The 27,233-nt window shown below is 43.1% G+C and overlaps 1 protein-coding gene across 1 annotated transcript; it reads left to right on the forward strand.

The window, feature by feature from the left end:
- Positions 1-796: 796 nt before the first annotated feature.
- Positions 797-22,115, forward strand: casc3 (casc3 exon junction complex subunit). Its single transcript, XM_083780309.1, has 12 exons — positions 797-1,130; positions 4,343-4,370; positions 4,690-4,745; positions 6,018-6,263; positions 8,638-8,786; positions 9,710-9,889; positions 10,249-11,240; positions 12,704-12,883; positions 14,394-14,579; positions 14,759-14,934; positions 18,368-18,573; positions 19,638-22,115. The coding sequence occupies exons 1-11, from the start codon at positions 906-908 to the stop codon at positions 18,509-18,511; spliced, it is 2,562 nt and encodes an 853-aa protein (XP_083636435.1). The 5' UTR covers positions 797-905; the 3' UTR covers positions 18,512-18,573; positions 19,638-22,115.
- The last annotated feature ends 5,118 nt before the right edge of the window (positions 22,116-27,233 follow it).

The following is a 27,233-nucleotide window of genomic DNA, read 5'->3' on the forward strand; positions in this document are numbered from 1 at the left end:
ACCACAAGGGGGTGCTGTTGCACTGTAATGTGAAATGCAAGGCTTGAGGTGGCTTTATTGTATGTACCGAGGGAGGAAGGGAAATGTTTGTACTCTGCTGTTCAGAGCTTTGAAATGTGTATAGAAATCTGTTTTTTTTATATATACTTTGAATAAATATTATTCTGTTCATCTGCACCATCCATGGTTGCATTTCTTTTAACAAAACACAAAACTATACTTCTAACACTGCACTGTCGCTTTCTCTGTTAATAATAATATTCTGTTAATAATAATATTCAAGTGCTTTTTATTTTCATACATCTTAATTTGTATTGCAATTACAAGGCACATTATAATGGAATTTGTGAGGTTGATACATTACAATGAGTAACAAAAACAATACAGTACAACTCAATTTACATGAAGGTATAATAATGGTAATAAAACAAACTGAGCCTATTACAACATACAATATTCATTACAAATGAGCCCTATTGAAAAAAATATCCAAACATATTTATGGAGAGGAGACATTATTGATATTTAATCTACAATTCTTTCATGTGAAATTCTTATAAATGTCTTTACTACTTTCTTGTTGGATTTTGATAAGATTGTTTCATTGTTTGGCATTAAAGTTAAATCAAATTAAACGCTCAATAATCAATTTAATCATCACGCAAATATTGAGTCACTAAAGCGCTCCTACGAACACAATGGGTGCGTTCGGAAATGCGCACCGGGAGCGCACTCGCCTATTAGTTTGCATTGCACAGTGCGCTCAGTGCGCTATTTCCGAACGCACCCAATATTCGCCGACCGGAAAGTGCGTCACGAGATCCGGGAGAAATTTCACCCACAATTCCTCGGGCGCTTCTTCCGCTTCCAGCAACATTCCACTGATTCTTGTGAGTAAAGTTAAGATGGCGGACCGGCGGCGACGACGGAGGCGCGCGTCCCAGGACAGCGAGGAGGACGACGAGTCCGGTTCGGGCTCGGAGAGCGGGAGGTCGGGCTCGCCGACGTCCAAGGCCCGGGAGCCCAAGGCTGAGCCGGCGGAGGTCGCGAACGAGACGACGACGCCGACTGCCCAGCAGCCGCAACCACGGCCACCGGCGGCGGCGAAGAACGACGCGGAGTCCGAGTGTGTGAGTGTTTGTCCCGGATGCTAGCGGCTAGCTAACCCCGCTGATAGGAGATAGAAGTACCGATCGGCGGCTCCACAGTCCGTCCACACACCGATACCGACCGACCGGGCCTCCTTCTTTCTGTGGAGAATTCTAGAAAGGATCCCCCGTTATTATTCTGGAAAGTCCCCCCCCCCCCCCCCCCCGTTTAGCTGTGAAACGGGTTCACACACGGTGACAGAGGGGGTTACGTTACGGGGTGTTTTGAGGATGCGTAGTATCGATGTAGTTTAGTTGTGTAATGTGTATCATGTTATAATCTAGGCCACTGGCCAGTGGTTCGTGGCGTCCAGGGACTCCCAGCGTTCCTTTACTTCCTTCAGGTGGTTTTACGGTAAATTGTTGACCCTTAAAGAGAGCGTACAAATGGACCCGTGCCGGTGCCGTGGTCCATTTTGTTACGCTGTGAGTTAAGGGGGGGGGGGGGGGGGGTCCTTGAAATGTGTACGTTTGAGGAAACGCGGATATAGGCCACGCTGTGTCTACTTCTACTATCCCCATCATGTGAGAGAGAGAGACTAGAGTCCGCCACCTCCAGCGCACGTTTGTCATAAATCACTCACAGACAGACGGATCAATTCAATCAACAGCTAAAACCGACCAGCGGCACAAGCCACACACTAGTTCTGTTCTGACCCCCTGGTGCACCCTCCTGGTGCTGAGTGAAAACCCACGGTGACCCACCTATAGCCCCTTACCCTTTAGAAGCCTTTTTTGTACCGCCATCCCAAACTAAAAAGGTATACAGGCCAGGGTTCTGAACGAAGAACCGACCGAAAACGTATTATGTTAAAGGAGAATTCCATACTAAAAGGCTTTCTTACCTTTCTTTGTAGTTGTTACGTCCCCATCAAAGAGGTCCAGGTGTCATTTTGTGCAAAAGCTCCTTATTGGCTATTTCCCCTACCATAAGCCCTAAATGAATTGCATTGAATTGAATGGGATGTATGGGGTGTTGTGCTAATTCGTTTATTTCCATCAAAATAAGTAGTAAAGTGTGCCGCTTGGGTTATTATTTACATTATGAAGAGAGGATATATACAAAAAAAATCTAATTTTGAGCGATGGAAATAAGCGAATTAGCACAACACCCCATACATCCCATTAGGGTAGGGGAAATAGCCAATAAGGAGACTTTGCACAAAATAACACCTGGACCTCTTTGATGGGGACGTAACAACTACAAAGAAAGCTAAGAAAGCCTTTTAGTATGGAATTCTCCTTTAACTTGAATTCTGCAGGGATCCAGACCAGCATGTATATCGCTGACGAGAGGGGCAGATAACAGTTCATTAGAAAAAAGTATTCTCTCTTAAGCTGGCATTTCTATAGCCCTGGAACATGACTGCCATGATGATTATCATGACAGTCATGCAGTAACTTTGCCCTGTTTTTTGCGCTCGCTGCATTTACAAGATTTCCGTATATATAAACATTCAGATTTCAAATATAAAGTACTCACAAAGTGTCCCACGGCTGTTAGTTAGTAGCAGCGCCAGCGATTAGAATTGCTGCGTCCCGCGTTGTTTAATAAAAAGCATTTTTGTCCGAGCTCCCCGGCTACTTTTTTCAAACGGGGTTCGTTTGGGAAATCCACAGTTGCACACCGGGAGCGCACTCGCCTATTAGTCTGTATTGGCAGGGCGGTCAGCCTACCTATATCGAACACACCGAGTGCCACCCTCCTCCCGACCGATAGGGGCGCGAAGTTGAAAGCCAATGGCAAAATAACACCTCGGATAAAAATGCTTTTTATTAAACAACGCGGGATGCAGAAATTCTAATCGCTGGCGCTGCTACTAACTAACACCTGTGGGACACTTTGTGAGTACTTTATATTTGAAATGCGAAGGCTTATATATTTCAATTCTTTTTAAATGTAGCGTTCGCAAAAACCAGGGTGAAGTTGCGCCATGACTCTCGTATGAATACGAGAGTCATGAATCATGGCTAGCGTTTCTACATCCTTTCACATGCTCTGGGTTCTACCGGTAACTGCATGCATGCATATAGCCTACATATGTAGCTGTGGACACTGGACAGACATAAGGCGGTTTCAGTTGACTACTGTGTCTGCAGGATTGCTGTTGTTTAAAGTTCAATTAATAGAAGAGAAACATAAATGGTATGATTTGTGCGCAGCGCTGCTGATGGCCGCACCCTTTACCGACGGTTACGAAAGTCTTTAGTTTTTGACTGAAATAAGTGGCATGTTAATTATTATTCTCTATGAACCTGGAGTTATTAGTTCTGTTTGTGTTGGATAAGCTGATGGACTGTCACGCAATATTAAACCGAACTGCCAACAGTCTTGAATAATAGTCTAGTTGCTTAGCAACTGTGGACTGGATTCTTGAACATTCTGGGAGGAATTGGGGAAACTGTTTTATTTATGGTAAATAACCCCAGTAACCCCATTTTTGGTGGTGAGATAATGCTTTGGTGACTGTATTGTTTTTGTGTACTCAACAATGCATTCTCATTACATTACATTGAAAACCAGACAATGGCTGTTGTGTGTGTGTGTGTGTGTGTGTGTGTGTGTAAGCAGAATCCAATATGAGCCAATGTCTAGTCTGTTTGTTGCTGTAAAATATTCTACACAGCAGAGGTCTTCAACATCAGCCCTTTTTTTACTGTATAAAATAGTTTTGCTGATAAACTTTTTTATAGATTTGTCGCATAGATGGTTTCATAGTCTTGTTTAACAGCACCGTCGTCAGTGTATGTTGGTTGGTTACCACTAGTTAAACGCTCAACAAAGTTGACCGTTGGCTCTGTACTTGGTCTGCTCTTTTTCCCTCTAGTCTACACATTTGTGAGCTTGTAGATCTGCTATTTTCTGCAAATATTCCCCCCCAAAATAGGGATTCCAGGGGTTCAAGCAGTCACACAAAGATTAATGACGCTAAAGCACAACCCTCATATTGCGATTATACAACAGTTGCGTAACAAAAACACGTAAACTCCATTATAACCAAGATATTAGCAAAAAATAGTCTGTCCCTAGAAAATCTCTAGTCCTCTGGGAAGAGAGCAGAGAAGGACAGTTGAGTTTTATGTTTTAATAAGGCGTTCCATTTGAAGCACGGCTAGATGGCTATTTCAACCAATCTGATTGCTTCCTCGAAACGACCTGTTGTAAAATACATGATTCTTTTTCCCCTCTGCAGGAGAGTGAAGATGGAGGAGTTGGAGAAGGTAAGCTTCATATCATCAACATTATACTGCTGCACCAAAAATACTTGCTTATTCCGTTAAATGGTGACTTTACTTGCCAGTAAATGTCCCTCCACACCAAAAATGGCTTGTAGATCTGCTATTTTCAAAGAATGTTCTCCCCAGAATAGAATATCTAGGTTCCAGGTGACTTAAGACATGGCAACGTTGCCCTGAAATATGGTTTTAGAAAATGCTTAAAGAACATATTTCTAAATCCAAATTGTGTTGATTAATAATATCTAGAGCTGGCTGACTAGAGAACCTTTACTACAGTGATGAATGTTCTGTCTCCTTGCAGCCGTTCTCTCTGACTACGACAGTGCTGACCCTGAAGAGAACGCTTCCCATTCAGAGGTAGGTTTTTATTGTTGGTATTTTTTATTGTTGGTCCATTCTGCTGTCTGTTTGCTATCACTCTCCCTCCCACCGTCTGTCTGTTCTCTCTTAACCCAAACCACACCAGTTGCAACTCCTTGCAACTAGTCTCACTCGCAACTCCTTGCAACAAAACATTTTTAAGGTCAACCACAACAATGCAACTCCTTGCAGCCATTATCCTCAATGGCATTTGGCAAGGAGTTGCGTGGCGAATCATTGGCGTCTTAAGGCTTTCACTTCTAGTGATTGTACTAGTTTACTAGTTGCCTAGTTTACAAGTCGGATAGTTGTTTAACTAGGCCTCCCGTTTATGTTAAAAGAAAGTATAAAAAAAACGACTAGTACCAGCAAGGTCAACTAGTGGATTTACTAGCCGAGTTGAATAGTTGACTAGTTGCTTAAAGCCCTAGTGTGGTTTGGGCTTTATTCCCATCATATTATCTCTGGATTGTCTGTCTTTCTCTCATATCTCACCTACAGGTCACATCAATAGACTATACTATATTTAATATTCAAATATAGGTTTGACTACTGATTATTATTAAAGTTTGAAAATGGCCATCTCTCACTCACATGTCACTGGACCCATGTAACCTTGCACGGCTGCTTCTAGCCTCTCAAGATCAGTGACATGGGTTTGCAGACTACAAACTACACTTCCAAGTGCAAACGGCATATACTATACGTGAGCTTGTAGATTGAAGTATGTGTGCTGACCCTGATAAAATAAAAATCAATGGCATATTGTGTGTGTGTGTGTGCAAACACAAACTTTAAATGTCATTGACAATGAATGGACAATTTTGAGTGTTTGTGTAAACGATGATAAGATCGCCCCTTTTACCTTAAAGAGTGTTGTGTATTGTACAGTTCCGATGCGATTTCTTCCTGTTTAAGGGAACTTCTGTTTGTCTTTGTGATGTTCTCTTCCTGTTGAGCTGTAAGTATCCATTCCATAGAGAGATTTCTTCCATTATATTATTATTGGTGGGAGTAGCATTGATGTAAACTCTGCACTCCGTTTAGAAGGAAGGAAGTCTGATCATTGTTTCAGCCCCTTGTGGGTCTTCCACAACTTATGGTTTGAGACATTGTACCTTTTTATTTATGAAATAAAGTGCATGGGAGCTAGAGATCAGTGTGCTGACTTCCTTCCTCCTAATCTAAACTGTACGTACTTTTGTTCAGCGCCCTGTGGAATCTTTTTGAGATGTGCTTTTTGGATTCTAACGCTGCACTCTGTCCCAGGGAGGAGAGGAGGAAGAGGAGGGTGAGTACCACAGCGACGAAGAGGCTCCAGCGGCGGCCAGTGAGCCCGTAGCGCCAGCCGCTGAGGAGGAGGAGGAGGAGCCCACCGCGGAGGCAGAAGAGAGGGAAGAGGGAGAGGTGGTGGTGGTGGGGGTGGAGGAGGAGGAGGAGGAGGAGCCAGAGAAAGGGGGCGGCAAGGAGCTGAAAGAGAACCTATCTGGAGAGAGACAGAGTGGAGATGGACAGGTAGGGATGGAGGTATGAATGAATGAAGCAGGTATGAACGAATGAATGAACGAACCATGGATGGATGAAGGGGTAAGCTATGATGAGACCGTTATTGATCCCTGCGGGGGAATGCAGGTGTCGTAGCAAAAGCAGCGAGTATGAACCACAGGATAATGTACATGACCGAGTAGAGAGATGATAATTCATATAACATTATGAAATAATATACTTGCCGCCTGAGCTATTGAGCTAACATAACATAGTGTTTGTGTAATGTACCTATGTATCTATCACCAGTGTGGAAAAAAAAAAGAAAAAAAAATAAATATATATATAATGAATATAATACTCAATAGATATGTCTACAGTGAATGAGGAAATCCATTGTCATTTGTCAATAGACTGTTTTCATCTGCCATGATTCAGCCTTGTCCTGAGAACAGAACTTAATTTTGAGTGATGGAACATTTGTCTAATGCAGGGGTCGGCAACCGGCGGCTCTAGAGCCGCATGCGGCTCTTGAGCACTCCCCTGGTGGCTCTCTGTAGCATTACAAAAAAATCGATGAAAATGTATAAAGTTTATTTTTTCACATTTTTATTTTTCATTTATGGTTTCTGTAGGAGGCAAAACGTGACAGAAACATTCTTAAGTTTCCCAAATTTGTAAAAATGTGTAGAATAAATATTAAGTTTCAATAATGTCAACTAAAATTCGCGTCATAGCATGCGACGCATGCTGCGCGCCAGACACTATTATAAACAAACCGGTGGGTGTGTGAGGCTGGTGCCTGCTACGCTATGGCTTCTACAGGGAGAAAAAGAAAGATAGCAGACGAAAACAGAGGATTTAACAATTCGTGGACAGACGCTTATGCCTTCACAGCCAATGCAGATGGATTTCCTGTATGCTTGATCTGCAGTAGCCCATGACGCAACAGCAGCCTGTTTTCGCAATCGCAGTCCAAACGTGTATATAAACATTCCGATTTCAAATATAAGGTCCTCGCCACATGTGCCACGGGGGTTAGAAATTTGCTGGTACAGTGATTAGCATTGCTGCATCCCGCGTTGTTTAATAAAAAGCATTTTTATCCGAGCGCCCCGGCTACTTTTCTCAAACGGGGTTGGGAAATCCACAGTTGCACACCGGTTGGGGGCGCGTAGTTGAAAGCCAATGGCAAAATAACAGCTCGGATAAAAATGCTTTTTATTAAACAACGCGGGATGCAGCAATGCTAATCGCTGTACCAGCAACATTTTAACACCAGTGGCACACGTGGCGAGTACTTTATATTTGGAATCTGAATGTTTATGTACACGTTTACAATGTAAATGTAGCGATTGCGTAAAACAGGCTGCAGTTGCCATGACGCACCATGGCTAAATCTGCAGTGACAAACTTATCAAACAATAAATAAAACGTGGCAAGCCGTTCAGACGGTGACTACAGTATATGAAGGAGTCATATAGACGTTGAAGGAGTCATATAGACGTATTATCTCCCGTGTTGCAACGAAACTATAGCAGCAGCCAGCATGAGTGGTGGAGTAAGCTGCGATCCACTTCTTAAAAGTTAGTTTGCTGACTTTGCTCCCTTCTGCTTTCTTCAGCAGTTCTGCGACTGCAACAGCCCTCTTTCTCTCATTCATGCAAACTTAGCATGCTTTCCCTGGAAATGTCTTTCAACGTTACTTTTTTATTGTTTGATAGTTTGTCACTGCAGATTAATAAGCATACAGGCAAATACCGATATTGTAAACCTCCCAAAACACGACACACTTGTGTGGAAAACATGGAATGCTCTTCCAGACAATTACGGAAGCGCACTCGCCTATATTAGTTTGCATTGCACAGTGCGCTCAGTGCGCTATTTCCGAACGTGCCCGTAATGAAAGTTAAACCATAGCGCACTTTTTATTTTGATAGATAGGCTAATATCCACTTGCAGCCCTTTTGTCTTCATTATATAAGCATTTTAAGGCTTACATTTTTGCGGCTCCAGATAGATTTTGAATTATTTTTTTTGGTCGAAAATGGCTCATTCAACATCTTGGGTTGCCGACCCCTGGTCTAATGGTTTAGGGATTGATCGGACATAAGATGTCTCTCTCTCCTTGTCATTGCTGGAAATTATTTAAATATAAATATATAGATGTAATGTTGACGCCCCTGCCATGCATAGTCCACCATGGCACCGTTGGAGGTGCGACAAAGAAAGCAGGAAGACCATCCTTCTGTATGAAATGTCAGTGCTGGAAATTAATTAAATATAAATATATCGATGTAATATATCGGTATTGGTCGATATGACCCTGCAAATCGGTCATAATTTCAATATTGTTTATCTGTAGAAAAAAAAGTCTTCATTTCTCTGCCTCCTTCTCAACCAGGAGTCTACAGATGACCCGGAGAACAAGTCGAGTGGAAAGGTGGGTCTGAAGTTGGATGACGACGAAGACCGGAAGAATCCAGCCTACATCCCCAGGAAGGGTCTGTTCTTTGAACATGATGTCAGAGGTCATGCCCAGGAGGAGGAGAGGTAGGATGAGTTGCTCTCTAAATGTTTAGTTCACCGTAGCTGAATTCCATGGCCACTCGCTCACTCCAGTATTGGTGGTGTTATGTTGAAATTGGTGACCTGCTGAAATATTTGACAATGTTGTAGACGTCGCATAAAGTCGGTGTCCGAATGTAAATCATTGAGGTTTGTTTATTAGCCGAGTTCAACCTAGCGGTATTTAGGCCACATATTTAAAGATCTCCATGTGACCTTATGTGATGTCCACAAGATGGTCACATATTTCGGCAGGTCACCAATTGCACCGCAACACAGCCATGCTGGAGTAACGGAGTGTGAGTAAGCAAGGCCGAGATTTTGGGTATTGGAATTTGGCTCTAGAGAATGGGGACAGTCTCCTTCATATTGGGGTGCTAAGAGACAGTGAAGACACAATTCCTAGCAGAGTGCATCAGATTTGGATTTTCTAGTTCAAAACCAAAAATGTGCATTGGGTTCACTTTGATATCCCATCTGTGATCTAGCTCAGCAAACATCCACTCCTATAGGGATTAAAAGTGTTTAACCTTTGGGCCCAGACGACCAGCAAGTGGAGATCTCTGATCTGGCCTATATGTCGACCCAGACCAATTTGACAACAATTTTGTGTCCCATGTTCAAGGACCCTATTTTGGCCATGTTCAAAAGTTTAAAAATAAAGCCATTTGCATTTTCTATAAAAAAAAATCTAACTGATTAAAAATGATTTAGCACTTTTTCTTTTCTTAAAAAACAAACAAAATGGCATTCAAATGGCATTCGGTGGATGGAAAGACTCTCCAAAATGGCAGTCTGGCAGAACATGCCACACCAACATTTCACTGTACATCCTTGTGTGTTTTATTGGAGAATAGAACCAGTTGACTCTCTCTGTCTGTCTGTCTCTCTCTCATTCACTCAACCAGACCTAAAGGTCGCAACAGGAAGTTGTGGAAGGACGAGGGTCGCTGGGAACACGACCGCTTCAGAGAGGAGGAGCAGGCTCCTAAGAGCAGGGACGAGCTGATCTCCATATATGGATATGACATCCGCAACAACGGAGGGCGGCCAGGGGACCAAGGCTACAGACAGCAGCGCAGGCCCAGGTGAACGTTATACTGAGAGCTGCGGTTCCAGGGGGGAAATACGTTGATAGTTGGGAACTAATTGGACTCTTTTAACTCTCGACTGTATACCAAATGGACCCATAATTTGGTTCCATTTGAGAGTTATAGGGTATGTGGCTTTGTGGCCCAATGCAAAATGATTGAGAACCACAGGATGCTGAACCCCCACTGAATGCTAGGGCTGTCACGCTCATGACGTTTTAGTTTAATTGTCACAATTAATGATTTTAATTGTGTTTCTGGATTTGAACACGGGGGGGGCAAATATCTTGAAAATAGAAAGTCTAGACTATGCTTTTTTGACATGTGAGTGACCTCTTGTCCGTCTCTGTCCTCAGAAACGGTACGTCTCCCAGCAGGGACAAGCGTTGGCGTGATGGAGGAGAGCGCCCTGTGCGCTCCTGGCACAGCGGAGGAGGAGGAGGAGGTTCAAGTCGAGGAGGCCCCAACTCCCCACCTCCCTCTCTCCACCCCTCCTCCTCTGTCTCTCCCACCTCCTCCCAGCGCGACCCCCACCACAACAACTCCCTCAACAGACCCCCTGCCTCCCACCACGGCCCGCCCGCCCGCAGACCCCCCCCTCACCAGAGCCACATCTCCCAGCAGCAGTACAGGAACGACGACAACAACGCCTCCCATCACCACCATCCCATCAGAGAGAGGCAGGGCCCCAGGACCCAGCCGCCGGAGCCCGCCCACCACCACCACCACCACGGCCACCGGCAGGGGTTCTCGTCGGCCGACGGAGAGAGGGGCGGCGTCAACCGCGGCGGGAGGGGAGGAGGGAGGAGCGGCGAGGACATGGCCGGTAACCGAGGCGACGCCGAAGAGCGGGAGGACGCGTTGCCGGGCGTCTCCGCGACATCGGCGTCGTCGCAGCCGGGCGGATACCAGTCCACGTCTCCGCGGCGTCATCACCACGAACGAGGAGGCGGAGGCGGGGTCACCTCCCCCGCCCCCCAGACATCGTCGGTGGCGGCCAACCGGGAGACGTCTCCGCCCGCGGAGCGGCCCGTGGAGAGGAAGTCGTACTCTCTGGCCAGGAGGACTCGATCGCGACCCGCCGACATGGGCAGCAAACAGACGTCCGTGGACGAGACGACGACGGCGACGCTCGCGAGCATACCGGCGTCCTCCTCGTCTCCGTCGTCCTCGGGCGGGGTGAGCGTGGCGGCGCCGGCGGCGCCGGGGGGGAAGGGCTGGACGGCGGTGGACTCGGGAGGCGGCGGTCTGACGGGCATGGACCAGGAGATGGCCCGCCTGAGTCTGGCTGGACAGAACTGGACCCAGAGTGGTCCCCCTGCGTCCTACCTGAGATCAGAGATGAGGGGTGAGAGAACCTACTGAAAATATTGATTATTCTTTTTATTTAAGTTAAGTGTTGTGCTGGCACCAGGAAGTGGAAAAGCACCATGTTACCGGTATATATGTATGTTACACTCTCCATTTCTCTGTTCGTCTCTCGCTTAATCTCAGTCTTTTGTCAGTCCGTCTCGGTTTGTCTCCGTCTCTGTCTCTTTTTGCCTCCATTACTGCCCAATGAAATGGACTAGAAGCTCTGCGCCTGAATAGTGCGTTTTATATTAGCTGTACAATATGTGAAGACATTGAAGGGGGTTAATAAGGCAGAATACTTATGAATAGTCTATTAAGGCAAGTTGGGAGTCAAGTGTAGTGCTGGTAGCTGGTGGTAACTAAGCTCCATCTTAGCAAACGGACACTACGTCAACCCTGTTCTGATTCTTGTAGTGGCATGTTCCGTTGGGTGCCGAAAACAGCTGATGTACAAGCTCTCATTGGGCCGCAGCTATCACTCATTGTGAGCTTGTATATCGGCAATTCTCAGTGCAACATCATGGTACAACAAAGTATACATCAGGCTTTTTGACTTTTGTTCTGTCAGGCAAAAGGAAAATAATAAAAAAAGACACACATGACTGTCTCTTAGTAGATCTACAAGCTCGTAGCGTCTCTTAGCAGATCTACAAGCTCAGCGTGGCACCGAGTGCTGTGCTATGAGCTTGTAGATCTGCTATTTTTGGAAAAATCTTGAAATGTGTCGCAAATCGTTGATTTATATATTCTTTCTGAGTGAACGTTTTTAACTCTAATCTTTGCTTCTGTGGAGTTTCCTGGAAAAAGCTTTTTGAAATGGGGGGTCGGCGGCCTAAGGATTTAGAAGACATTTGCGGAATCTGATCTCGGGTCTACATGGGTTTAGATCTGACGGATTCTACGAAATGTCTTCAAAATCCTGACCGTTTTCTGAAAAACCTATGTTTCTATAGCAGTGGTTTTCAAACGATTTCATGTCAAGGACCCCAAAAATTATCTGAAATTGGCCACCGACCTCCATCTGAAAATATGTTGTTCCAGGGACCCCCCCCCCCAGATGTAAAGATTTGAGTTAAAAACGTTTGCTCTGAAAGAATATATATCCAAAGATTTGCGCCACGTTTTCACTATTCTCCAAAAATAGCAGACCTACAAGAGTGCCGCGCTACGAGCTTGCAGATGTGCGATTTTTCAATAGCTAAACAAAGTAACATAATGATTAAAACACCAAAAGGGTTTCCCGCCCAGAATGGGTGAAGGGGAACAAACACCGCCTGTGAAGCGGCTGCGCAGCGTAGAAGAAAATAATGGAGGGCGGCTGTTTTGACTCGCGCCGTCCACAGACGGCTGTGTGTGTTCCCCTTCAGTCTCCCTCTCCCGTCTTGCGTGATGCCTTTGGTTGTATTTCTTATTGGTCTCCTCCTCTCTAACCTTCTTCCTCTCCTCCCTCTCCCCCAGGAATCCCCTCTAACCCCCCCATACACATGAGCAGTCCTCAGTTCCCTGCCATGGAGGAGTTGGGTGGAGGCTCCAACCGAGCCAAGCGTTACTCCTCCCAGCGCCAGAGACCCGTACCTGACCCCGCTCCACCCCTCCACCCCCACCTAGGGGTGATGGAGGGACACTACTATGAACCCAGTAAGTTAACAACTTACCGCTGTAATACTGATGCAATATTAACCCATTTTGACCCGAGATCAGATTCTAAAAATGTCTTCTACATCCTGACAGTTTTCTGAAAAAGCTATGTTTCTATGTCGGTTGTTCTTCGATTTTTCAAAAATAGCTAAAGAATAACATAATGCTAATACCAAAAGGGGTTCCCGCCCAAAATGGGTTAATGTAGAACAAATGTAATACACTATGCCTTTTCATATCAAGTCCGATACAAATGTGTCGTGTGAAACTCTCCACCAAATGGATCTGGACAATCAGCCCCGGGATTCCTTCCAAATTGGAGCTCCGGGGTGCCGTGAAGACATGGCCACTTTTACTCTGTTGTGTCCTCCCTCTCGTTCATATTTTTGAACCAGAGGCAGGTGAGAAGTCTGAAATGAAGAGCTTAGTATATCCATCGGATCAAAACCACATACATGGTCTGCACAACAAGGATGTGAGCCTGGTGATGTGTGACAGTGAAAATGGGATCATGTTAACAAAAAAAAAAATACATTGGTATTTTACAGGGATATTATCTCTGCTGTCTGGGAGAAACCACCTGACTCCAAAAAAAAACATCCAGCTCAAGTGGAGTTTTTAATACTTTTCATTGGTTCAATATTGTTTTAACTACCACACAGACGTAAAGCGTGTTTAATAGCAATTGATTCATGGAAATAAATCAAAAGGGGGTTAGGTGGTTTCTTCCGGATGATATACACTGTCAGGTGGTTCATAGTCTCGCTTGGGTAGACGATCAGAAATCTCTGACGGATACACCTGTGGAAATCTAAACTCAACGAATGGTAACGAGGAGAGGAAGTACAATGCTTGCACATCCCAAACCCGAAGCTAGGCAGGCGCTGCTGAGCAAAGTCCGGCTCAAAATGGACAGCTTCACGCTTGTTTATCAGACTCTACCATCGGTAACAAACCTACAGTACGATACATGGCCCAATGTTAATTTTTCAGGAAATTAAAAATATAAATTTTTCAGGAAATAAAGAAAACCCTTATATTTTTAAAACAAAGCAATACAGCCTCATCAAAGTGGGTGTTGCGACTTTATATATTGCAAATTACTTCCATGAGAGGGGGAGAGGTGGTGGAGTTGCTTGCTTTAGCAGACATTTTGAGAGGTTTTGTCCAAAGCAATTTTTTTCCATTTCCATTGGTTCAATATTTTCAAAACCACACGCAGACTTAAAGGGTGTTCAATAGCACTGATTTATGCCAAAAAAACCTAAAAAATGGAGTTATGAGGTTTCCTCCCGACAGCAACGATATGAAAGGCCTCCCAAAAGGCTTTGCATTGGGTCTGTGATGCAAATGTATTTATATTTTCTTTTCCGAATTGAACCCAGTTTTAGCCCATTGGCCTTAATAATGCTAATATTCCTGATGGTATTTATTTAACCCTGCAAGGTTGTTGCAGGTAAGGGTAGAGAAACGCTGGTTGTTTATTGTTGCGACTCTCTCCCTCCTTTAGTGTCGTACCAGGGACCAATCTACACCCACGGGGAGAGTCCAGCACCCATGCCACCCCAAGGCATGCCACCGCAAGGGATGCCATTGCCACCCCAAGGCATGCCATTGCCACCCCAAGGGATGCCACCGCAAGGCATGCCACCCCAAGGCATGCTGGTCCAGCCAGAGATGCACATCCCCCACCCTGGTTAGTGAAGCAGTGTGTGTGTGTGTGTGTGTGCGCGCGCAAGACATTTAATGTTTGTGAGATGGATATTTATTAGAGATGCATGTCTGCACTTTGACCGTCATTTCAATAGAAATACTACTTGAATGAACGATTAAATAATGACTGTTGAAAATCCTCTCTCCTTCCTAACCGTCTAGCTCTCCATCCCCACCAATCTGGCGGTCCAATGGGTAACCCCGCCCTCTACGGTGCCCCGCCCGTTTCCCTGTCGCCAGCGCAACCTCAGCAGCTGTTGGCTCCGCCCTTCTACCCTCCTCCAGGGGTCATGACCTTCCCCTATCCAACCATGTACCCTACTCCACATAATCCACAGGTAGGCCACACGGTACTCATCATTGGTGTTGTATTTTGATGGCAAATTTTGATTTGGTTGGATACCTTTTATTATCCCACAGGGTAAAATCAGTTGCCCAAAGGCTGCACAGCAGTTAAAGTTACGACTTGCATGTAAGGATAAGAAAAAGTACTGTAGTTAAGGTGCGTTCAGACTTGGAATTTAAATATTCGCCTCGGTTCGTCCCGTTTGTGCTACGCCAGGTCGCGCTGCACCCGTTTGCGGCGCTCGCGCAACTTCTCGTCTTTGCATAGACTTTGTATGTAATGGCGCCACTCTAAGCATCCAAGTCTGAACTCTGAACGCACCTCAACAGATGAAACGAGGCCAAAGAAAATACAGGATGCGTCATAAAAACTATTACTAGTACAGAACGACTAAGCGAGGGTAAAATCGTCAAGTCTCGTCATAAAAAAAAGACAAGACAAATGAAGCCAAACAATAAAGTGATAGTTTTAGTGATGGTCTTTAAAATATGACTAAATGGAGTTTAATTCAAGTCATCTGAAATTTAGTTGGCTAAATAGTAGCATCCTAATGGCCGATCTTACATGGTTGACACGCTATGTCTATGAGCTTGCACATGTGCCATTAGCAGAGCCCAAAATCTAAGCGCAACAAGCTGCCTCCAGGCCAAAGACGTTTTTGAAGGGGCTTAAATTGATAACATTATAATCATGACTTAAGACAAATCTTACAATTCTCGTTCTTAAGAAAAAATTGAACAAATCTATGGTGGCCTGTGCTTAACTATTGCTACTGCCATTTAGCGGTGGATGTTAACCCATTTTGGGTGGGAACCCCTTTTGGTGGTTATGTTATGCTTTAGCTATTGAAAAATAGCAGATCTACAAGCTCATAGCGCGCCACCGAATGGCGCGCTACGAGCTTGTAGGTCTGCTATTTTTGAAAAATCAAAGAACGACTGACGTAGAAGCAGGGCTTAAAGTTCTCCGTCCTGGGGACGGATTTCCGTCCTGAGGATTTCATAGGTCTTTTATGAGATCAGCGCAGATTCGCAAAAAAAAAATATTTAAGGGGGAGACGGGAGTATGTGTATAATGTAGCGATATGATGGCCAAATCCGTGAAAATGCAGCCTGTCTCTTTAAGAAACTAGTGTGCGCGCTCGCCCCTCCCACTCCCCACTCTCTGCGCTCAGAGAGAGAGCAAGGTGCTCCACTGCTCCTGCGCTGCTGACAGAGAGAGCCTAAATGCGTTCATATTTCCCTCTACCCAGGCCAGAACAGTCAGAGGGTTTCCTTTAAATTAGCTTAGTGCGGTGATACTGTGGAGGATTTATTTTCAACGCAAATGTGTATTGCTTGCCTCGTTGTTGGTATAACAAGCAGCACTCTCCAGCAGCCCAGCTGGCTAGTGGCTACTAGCCTAGTAGCCGTTAGCTGCGTGCATCGGTCCTTGTCCGACTGTCTGCCAGCCTCTACATTCTCCTGCTCAACTCTACTGAATATGAATACTGATTTTATAATATTGAATGGAACTCACAGGGAAGACAGTGATAAACTACACAGAGGCTAATGAATGTAGACATAAATGTACCATGCACATTCGTTTTCAAATATAATTACTATAACTATACTATTACTAAATAGCCAAAGTGCCCAGATGTTGCTGGGAAATACAGCTCCATCTCACTGAATTAGAATATTTTGTAAAAGTTGATTTTCTTCTGTAATATAATTCAAAAAGTGAAACTTTCATATAATTTTTCTCAATTCATTGTGCATAAAGTGAAGTATTTAAAACCTTTTTTTGTTTTAATCTTGATGATTATGGCATACAGCTCATAAAAATGTCTCAATGAATTAGAATATTTTACGAGAAATGTCGACCATCTGAAAAGTATACAGTTAATACTTGGTCTGGGCTACTTTTGAACAAATTATTTAATCAATGGGGCGTGGCATGGAGGTGATCAGCCAGTAGCACTGTTGAGGTGTTATGGAAACCCAGGTTTGCTTTGATAACAGCCGTAAATTAATTTGGATTGTTCAGTCTCATGTCTCACACCTTCCTCTTGACAATACAACCTAGATTCAATGTGGGGTTCAGGTCAGGCCAGTTGGCTGGTCAGTTAAGCACAGTAATACCATGGTCATTACACCAGTTACTAGTAGTTTTGGCACTGTGGGCAGGTGCCAAGTGCTGCTGGAAAAGGAAAATCAGCATCAACATAAAGCTTGTCAATGTACAGAGGCACACAGTGCTGTAAAATATCATAATAGATGGTTGTGTTGAGACTCTGGACATGACAAAACACAGTGCTGATTTAGGTCATGGTATCTGCATGGTGTTGGTCCACTGACAGTGAAAACTTAACAATGGTTTCAACAGATCTTTTTAGCTTCAGTATGTTGACAAGCTTCATGGAGATGCTAATTTTCCTTTCCAAAATTCCAGCTAGATTTGGCACCTGCCTACAGAGCCAAAACTACTAGTAACTGGTGTACTGAACATGGTATTACTGTGCTTAACTGACCAGCCAACTGGCCTGACCTGAATCATCAAGATTAAAACAAGAAATGTTTGAAGTACTTGAAGTACACTTTATGCACAATGAAATAAGAATATATGAAAGTTTCACTTTTTGAATTTTATTACAGAAGAAAATGTACTTTTACAAAATATTCTAATTCAGTGAGATGGAGCTGCATATAGTGCCCACTGCCCACCTATCCCACTGTCCCATTTTAGTTGCCAAAACCAATGGGTTCTCTTGTAATTGACTTTTGTTCTCACTTGCAACCTTATAATGCAGGTGCATAATGGACTACTGAAGGCTACATGCCTATAAGTGTCTTCCTCTGGGTTTTCTTTTTTACTTTAACACACTGTTGCTATGCACCATGTGGCTGTAAAGGCAAGCCTTACAGTCATTTCAGAGTATTTATTGATTGGCCGGACTAGCAATATAATACAACATAACTTCAAAAGCTGCTTCTATAAAATGAAGCATGGATTGACACACATTCGGTAAAGGCAACTTTGGGAAAACATCATTTTACAACCCCAAAATTTGGTGTGCGCTGCGCGCGCCATGGTATTAATTTATTCATTTGTATTTATTTATTTTATCGCTGTCTAGGACAGGGGTAGATCGGTGCAAATGTGGGGGGTTCGCCACATGGTTTGAAAAGTGGTCTGAAATTTTTCAGTCTTGGGATTTTTTTTGGCTTTAACCCCTGCGTAGAAGACACTTTTAGAATCTGATCTCGGGTCAGAATGGAAATCTGTCAGGATGTAGAAGACATTTTTTAGAATCTGATCTCAGGTCAGAATGGGTTTTAATGGGACATTGGCTCTCTACAGTACATTTGCTCCTAATAAAACGTGTGAATCTCTGAGTGTTCCTGAATCCTGGGCCAAACGGTGTGTTGTTCTCCCGTTCCCAGGCCCAGTCTCAGGTGTACGGCGGCGTAACCTACTACGACACGGTGCAGCAGCAGGCTCAGCCCAAGCCCTCGCCCCCCCGCCGCTCCTCTCAGCCCGTCTCGGTCAAGCCCCCGCCGCCAGAGGTCCCCTTTGCCTCCGAGTGACCCCCCGCGACCCCTCGCAACCCCCACGGGCTCCCGCCACACCCAACCCAAAGGCCACACGGGTGAGTTTATTATACGCCACTGCTGTGAATGAGAGGGTGATCGATGAGTTTATGATACGCCACAGCTGTGAATGAGGGGGTGATCAAATGGCAGTGGTGGGGAAAAGGTACTCCCGTTATTTACTTGAGTAAAAGTAGCATGTACAGTAGAATGTAGACTAAGTAAAAGTCTGAAATAAAAAAAATTACTGGAGTAAAGGTATTGATATCAAAATGTACTTGGAAGTAGGAAAAGTAGAAAGTGCTCATTATGCAGAATGTCCAATTTCTCAGGTTTTCAAATTAAAGGGACACTTCACCCTTTTTGCAAAAAGATATATGTTAATGATGTTTAGAAGCTTTAGAACACTTTCCTGGGGGGCTTTATGTATGTAATATGTGGTTTTAGATATTTTAGATTGTAGCAGTGAGCCTGTTGTCTCTGATGTCATGGACACTGGGCTCACTTCCTTCCTGGACTACATGTTGTCTCAGTAAGACAGCTCTCCCCCTATCCGCAAGGAGGAGCAGTGCACCAAAGAATTATGGGAATTGTAGTCCAGGAAGGTAGTGAGACCAGTGTCCATGACATCAGAGACAACAGGCTCACTGCTACAATCTAAAATAACTAAAACCACATATTACACACATAAATACCCCCAGGAAAGTGATCTAAAGCTTCTAAACGTCATTAACATATATTTTTTTGCAAAAAGGGTGAAGTGTCCCTTTAATAAAATGTGTAAAAATAGCAGCTATTTGAAAATGGCAGATCTACAAGCTCACAATGCGTCGCATTGTGACGCTTTGTGAGCTCGTAGATTGGCTATTTTCAAATAGCTGACATTTATATTTGGCTGACGTGGGTACGGTACTGTGTGTTTTGTACTAATGTCTACAACCAAAGTTGTCAAGTAATTGTAGTGAGTAAAAGTACAATATTTGCCTCGTAGATGTAGATGTAGTGGAGTGGAAGTACTGAAAATTGGAAATACTCCACTAAAGTGTAAAAAACCTAAGCATTGTACTTAGTTTATACCACTGTTAGTTTACACCTCTCTGTCTCTGTCTCTGTCTCTCTCTAGTTGGGGGGTTGGTGAGGAGCAGCTGACCGTAGCAACCAACAACAGTATGATGGAGTGAGGGTTTGGCGGGGGTCGATACTTAAAGGGGATTACCACTCATTTTCAACATTGAACTATGTCATTATACCTTAGAAATGTTGTGTGGAAATAATTTAAAAAAAAAAGGTCCCCCCCCCCCCCCCTTCTGTGTAGCCCAGACCTGGAGGTCTAGACGTTGAGGTAATGTGATCAGTGACATCACAGCGATGTACTTTGCAAGCCAAAGAGTACATCTTTGTACTCGTAAAGCCGTCATCGTGAAGAACAGCGATGATGGCACGTCTGACCGTCCCTGCAGCCACGCTCTGGTCTCGGGCATCGACCGCTACCCTCGTGAGGTGACCGCGTCCATGGGCAAGGAGGAGATCGACGAGAGGTACAAGACCAAGGCCTTTGTCTGGTGGGCATACGGTGATTGTAGTTGAACACCTTCACACTCTGTGGACATCCCCCTTGACAAAACTCTGGTGCAATAACGTCTTCAGGAACCCTGCCCTGAAGCGGAAGGCCAGGCGGGAAGAGCAAGAACAAGTGGTTCTTCCAGAAGCTCAGGTTCTAGGCTCCCTTGTTTCTACAAATAAATGTATAACAATTGAGGGGAGGGAAAAAAAGTACATCTTTGTGATGTCCCTGATCACATGAGCCAAAGTTCTAGACCTCCAGTTCTAGGCTAAACAGAAGGTGGGCGGACTTTTTATTTAATTTAATTTCCCACACAACCTCTCTTAAGGTATACTAATGACATAGATCAATGTTGAAAATGAGCGTTATGCCCCTTTAACTGGTGCTTCACTTCTCCTTATATTTCTCTTCATGTTTTCCCGTTTATCTTTTCTTAACCTGATCGAAGGCAGTCGTCGTCTCACTGTGGACTGAAGCCAATGGTTTCCCCTCTGCCGTGCGACGGCGTTGCGCGCCAAGAACGGTTGGAGAACGCCGCGTAGGTGCGACAGACATGCTGCGAGCGTCCTGTCCTAGGTGGGCTATTTGTCTCGGCGTGTGCAACGAAGCATGAGTCGAGCTTTAAAAAGTCTGCCGGTGGAAGACTTGGAACTAGTGTCGGCGTCAGTCTGAGGTCAAGCATGTGTGGCTGTCCATTTAGTTAATTTCTGCTTTTATCACTCTACACCCACCCCACCCCACCAGTATTTTCTGAATGGATGAAGGACCTACCCTGAAAACACTTTGAAGCAATATAGTCGCTAAGCGTTAAAAAGGAGCCCGTACTGTACTTGGTTACAGTGACCGTTCCGTTTTGCGCTTGGACGGCTCGTTTTGTACACGTTCATTATTTTCCTGTTTCGTCCTGCATTGGGACGGCTCATCCTTTTGCTCCACTCGTCGTGACTTCAGGTGACGAGTTGAGTAAATTGACACAACCAAATACATTAGTTATGAATAGATAGAATAAAATAACAAGTCATTAAGCATCAGTCGTTGGCTGATGACAGGTGTTCATATTTTCTTTCATTGTCCCTCTCTGTCGCTTCCCTCACTGGTCTTTTTCAGTTAAGTCACTGGCCCTTTTCATTTGGGGGGAAATGCTTTCATAAATGTTTTATTTGGCTTAGTTTTTCGAGCCGCCAGAACATTGTTCCCAAAGGTTGGGACCCCCCCCCCCCCCCCCCCCTGCCGTGGCCCCCTATCGGGAGTGTTTCAGATCGATGCAGCACTGGGTTTTAAGGGAAAGGGTACAAATCCTATTTTTTTTCCCCCCCACAAGCCTTTTCCGTAAAACACCCACAATCCTAGGAAACATAAATGTTTAAAGTAGTGTGCTTGTACCTTTTTTCAGTTGTAGTTGGAATATATTTGTTTTTATATGAAAACATTACATGTTGCATTTGCTTGATGTAAATTTAAGCTTTCAGCCTTTTCTTTTTAAATGCTGCCGCTGTTTTTCATCCACTTTAACTAATACGGGGACTTCAAATGGTGCACGTGAACGTGACTCTGTTGTACCAGAGGAGCTGCTGTGGAGAGGAGACTAGGATGCATAAATGTTGCTGTACATAAAAGTCTAAATGTGTATATAAACGCTTGAAAAGAGGATGACAGAGCAAGAATAAATAAAATAAAGAATATTGTAAAACTACTACTAGCTCTACAAAAAGCAGCTAGCTAACTCTTTACGGTCACCTTAAATAAATATGTGTCGGCAGGGACCTCCAGTGTTTAGTTTTTTAGTTTAGTCTATTTATGGACTTATGAATCACTGAATATTATTATACATTGGATGAGAAACAAAGAAGCCCTCTGGCTTTTGAATTTATTGGTATTTTAGTTGTAATTGTTTTGATCTGCTTGTTTTTGTTTCTTTCTTTTACATATATACTGTTGTATATGTGTGTGTTAATCCCAGAATGTGTCTTTAGTTCTGTTTTGTTTTATTTTTTAATTAAAATTGGGAGGAGTGTTGAAGTGGCCTCTGCTGATCAACTGTAGTTTTTACTTTATTTTGTACCTTACCTAACCACTTAAAGCCATGTACTTCGTCATATAGCAAAACCATTTACGAATCGGAACGTGACGTGTTGCGAGCTAGTAGATTCATAGACTTATTTATAGGCCCAAAGTAGTGTGGTTAACAAACCTTCATTAGGCATTAATTTTGTCATCAAGTAATTTCTTCCAAAATCCCCCCCACAGAAGTCAAGTCCCCTAGTAGTGGTGGGGTTTCTATGTTGGAGTCCAGGATGATAAAGGAACCAAAATGACAGTTGTCTCTATAGAAGCACACAGCATTAGCCCATTCTGACCTGAGATCAGATTCATACGAGGTTTCCACTGGACACACACTGATCTGATGAACCCATTCTGACCTGAGATCAGATTCTAAAAAATGTCAGTCGTTCTTCGATTTTCCAAAAATAGCAGACCTACAAGCTCGTATCGCGCCACTCGGTGGCGCGATATGAGCTTGTAGATCTGCTATTTTTAAATAGCTAAAGCATAACATGATGCTGACACCAAAATGGGTGCCCGGTCAGAATGGGTTAATTCCTAGGAAGAATGTATTCCTGTTTTTTTTTTGTTTTTATTTCATACCGATCCCCTGGGGTATACATCAAGACAAAGCGAGAACCACTGACTATACTGTACTGTGCTGCATGTTCTGCTCACTCCAGGTGCTTGATGCGAGAGAAGAGAGCTCTGTTCTCGAGCGTAATGATTACGCTTTAGTTGTCTGAGATTCGTTAACTTTCTTTGTGGCTGCCTCATCATTCAAACATTCATGTTGTGTTAAACATGTTCAACTCGGACCAGAGTATATATACAGTATAGACCACCTTGTTCCATGTTTAATCTCTATTTTAATCTGTGTGGTTGTATCGATCTGAGTTTCTGGCTCCTCATCTCTCTGCCTTATCAACTGAGTGACTTGGGGCAGATTCACACTCGGTCCGTTTTGTTCAAACTGTTCCCGAATACGCTTGCCTGGTCCCCCGCTGGCCTCCATTCTTCCGCACCCGAGTGCACTTCATTCAACTGCATCCAATGCTTTCACATTGCAGCCATCCGACCCGTATCCGAGTTACACTTCAATTAAATCGGTCCTGAGACTACCTCCATGGGGTCCCGGGAACGGTTGGGTGATCCGCTCCCGGGGAACGGTATCTGCCAAATGGTCCCGAGTGTACGCATCCGGGACCGACCATAGTGTGAATGTGCCCTTACTCGTGAGCCAGGGCTGGGTTCACTTCACACTTCTGTTAAAACGAACGGTTCAACAAAAAGCAAAGGGGGGGAGAGTTTATTATATACGTTTTTGTTATTGAAACGTGACTTCACATTGAATGTTGGTCTTGCATTTGAATTTGGATTAAATACACTTGAACGACCTACTGTTTTGCCGATCTGGTTGGATAGTTATGCATTATGTCAAATGTCTCTGCACATTTTAAGAGAATAGGACAGTATATATTTGTAGCATACACAGCCATGTTGTCCCTCATTTTTCCAGACGTTGGCTTCTGAAACTAACAATAAACTGACCACTCACTGTCCGTATCTGGATGGATGTCTTATTCCAATTGTATTAGGGAATTGTATTTTTATTTGTTTTTTTGCTATCCTGTGTCACTCAAGAGTTTGAACTTCAAACGAACACCCAGTTTGTGTTGAGGGTGAACTGAAGCTAGCTCCGGTTTCTGCTGAGCTCATATCTGACCCCAATCTATTTGACTGTATTCATGGTGACTGGAGTGTGGTTATGCTGACCACCTTTGACCCCCTCTCACTGCAGAGCTCCTTACGTTTGTTAGATTCATGGGTGTGTTCAGTGTTATGATGGCAATGTTTCTTTTCTTTTTTTTTTGGTCCAGACAGAGGAACAATAAAGAATATAAGTAAAATAAATGTTCCACTGTCCTCATTTTTGAGGGGCGCTAGCCCCTCCTATATACAAGTTTAATGTTTGACAAACATTAGAAAAATAAAGGGAACCTTCGCACACATCTGTGCTCAATGTATTTATTTAGCATGTTCCCTTTGTGGCTCCTCACTTAAAGGTATATTCAGTGATTTCACTCAAAAAACCTTAGGTTTCGTTTTTTGGGTGTGGGACCCAGCCTTTCGTCCAATCAGGATAGAGTCAAAAACGAAACCTAAGGTTTTTTGACCCCCAGGGGTTAACTGGGGACAGGGAGGAACTCCTTATATGGTCAGCACACTCTATAGTAGGGAGGATTATCACAACAAAACAAAAAAATAAGTGATATTTGAATTAAGTGAAATCACTGAATATACCTTTAAGTTTTTTTTCAGCCGATGAGCGGTTGTTTTTTACATTGAAATTAACATGGTTTAATGTTTGTTTTTGTCTGATAATTATGAGAAATTACAAAAACATTGCAAAGAAATTGCAAAAAAATGTGTGAATTTTTTTTTTTGCAAAAAAATCTTTGCAAAAAAAGAATTGCAAAAATGTTTTTGTGAAAAATGCGATTTCTTTTTTTGCAAAGGGTGATTGCAAAGTTGTGTCACTTTGCCCTGGCTGAGCTGGGAAGGCTGACAAAGGGTGAATTGCAAAATTGCAACAAAAAAAAATTGCAAAAAAAAAATGTGCAAATTTATTTTTTGCAAAATAGAATTTGCGAATTTGCAAAGGGTGAATTGCAAAGTTGTGTCACTGTTCAGTGTGAGTAGAACAGTATGGTACAGTACACTCCAATGCACAGCAATGTGTGCCCCTATATGTCTCCATGCATTTCCATTTCAGTAGTACAGTACGTATAGTTGCACCGCTCACTTCACATGGGTGTGATTCTTTTTTACATTGTTGCTGTTGCCCAGTATTTAGCCTACCTCACACACTTTGCATTTGCTGCTACTACCTGGATGCACGGTGACAAATATGACCTTCATATTCAACATTTGCCAATATACTTTGTACTGTTCCCCTGATGCAATTTTTGCACATTTTTTTTGCACATTCTTTTTCACAATTTCTTTTTTCGCACTTTTTTTTTCGCTATTTTTTTTTTGCAAATTTTTTACAATTTTTTGCAATTTTGCAACTTTGCAATTCCCAGCTCAGCCAGGGCAAAGTGACACAACTTTGCAATTCACCCTTTGCAAAAAAAGAAAATCGCAATTTTTTTGCACATTTTGTTTGCACATTATTTTTTCACATTTTTATTTTTTTCGCACTTTCTTTTTGCAATTTCTTTTTTTGCAAATTTTAGCAATTTTGCAACTTTGCAATTCACCCTCTGTCAGCCTTCCCAGCTCAGCCAGGGCAAAGTGACACAACTTTGCAATTCACCCTTTGCAAAAAAAAGAAATCGCACATTTTTTGCACATTTTGTTTGCACATTCTTTTTCACAATTTTCTTTTTGCAAATTTGCAACTTTGCAATTCACCCTTTGTCAGCCTTCCCAGCTCAGCCAGGGCAAAGTGACACAACTTTGCAATTCACCCTTTGCAAAGAAAAAATCGCACATTTGTTTTTGCAAATTTTTGCAAATTTTTGCAATATTCTTTTTGCTAATTTATTTTTGCAAATTTATTTTTACAAATTTATTTTTGCAAATTTTAGCAATTTTGCAACTTTGCAACTTTGCAATTCACTCTGTCAGCCTTCCCAGCTCAGCCAGGGCAAAGTGACACAACTTTGCAATTCACCCTTTGCAAAAAAAGAAAATCGCAATTTTTTTGCACATTTTGTTTGCACATTCTTTTTTCACATTTTTATTTTTTTCGCACTTTCTTTTTGCAATTTCTTTTTTTGCAAATTTTAGCAACTTTGCAATTCACCCTCTGTCAGCCTTCCCAGCTCAGCCAGGGCAAAGTGACACAACTTTGCAATTCACCCTTTGCAAAAAAAAGAAATCGCACATTTTTTTGCACATTTTGTTTGCACATTCTTTTTCACAATTTTCTTTTTGCAAATTTGCAACTTTGCAATTCACCCTTTGTCAGCCTTCCCAGCTCAGCCAGGGCAAAGTGACACAACTTTGCAATTCACCCTTTGCAAAGAAAAAATCGCACATTTGTTTTTGCAAATTTTTGCAAATTTTTGCAATATTCTTTTTGCTAATTTATTTTTGCAAATTTATTTTTACAAATTTATTTTTGCAAATTTTAGCAATTTTGCAACTTTGCAATTCACTCTGTCAGCCTTCCCAGCTCAGCCAGGGCAAAGTGACACAACTTTGCAATTCACCCTTTGCAAAAAAAAATGTTTTTGCACATTCTTTTTCACAATTTCTTTTTTCGCACTTTTTTTTCGCAATTTTGTTTTTGCACATTTTTTGCAATTTTTTGCAATTTTTTGCAATTTTGCAACTTTGCAATTCCCAGCTCAGCCAGGGCAAAGTGACACAACTTTGCAATTCACCCTTTGCAACAAAAAAAAATCGCACATTTTTTGCACATTTTGTTTGCACATTTTTTTTTCACATTTTTTTTTTTTCGCACTTTCTTTTTGCAATTTCTTTTTTTGCAATTCTTTTTTTGCAAATTTTAGCAATTTTGCAACTTTGCAATTCACCCTTTGTCAGCCTTCCCAGCTCAGCCAGGGCAAAGTGACACAACTTTGCAATTCACCCTTTGCACATTTGCCACATGAACAATGGCACATGAACAATTTCAACTCAGCCTCAAGGTGGCGCTATAATTGGCCGAAAAGTGTTTTTACCTCTAACTGCACGGATCTGTGGATAATTTACTTTTGTTGCCCTTTTATCCAACCACCAGATGAAGGCAAGCTGCAATGTCCTACATTCCTATCCTGGTGGGCACTTTTTCTAGTTCCATCATAAATCCCCGTGATACATCCCCGGTTGTGACCTCACTTACTCTCTGTGACAACTTCCTTCATTTCTTTCTAGATAAAATTACTACACTCAGATCTGCCCACTCACCTGCCCCGGTGCCGGCCCTATCCCCTACCCTCACTTATTTCAAGCCTGTCTCCCTAACTGCACTCACTGATATTGTCAACGCTCTGCGACCAACTAATAGCCCCTCAGGCAGCATCCCCTCATCTTTGTTGAAAGATGTCTTCAGTTCTGTTGGTCCCAGCATTACCTTAATAATAAACTCCTGCTTGA

The sequence above is a fragment of the Protomyctophum parallelum genome (assembly GCF_964188405.1).
Source record: "Protomyctophum parallelum genome assembly, chromosome: 13".
Lineage (NCBI taxonomy): Eukaryota > Metazoa > Chordata > Actinopteri > Myctophiformes > Myctophidae > Protomyctophum > Protomyctophum parallelum.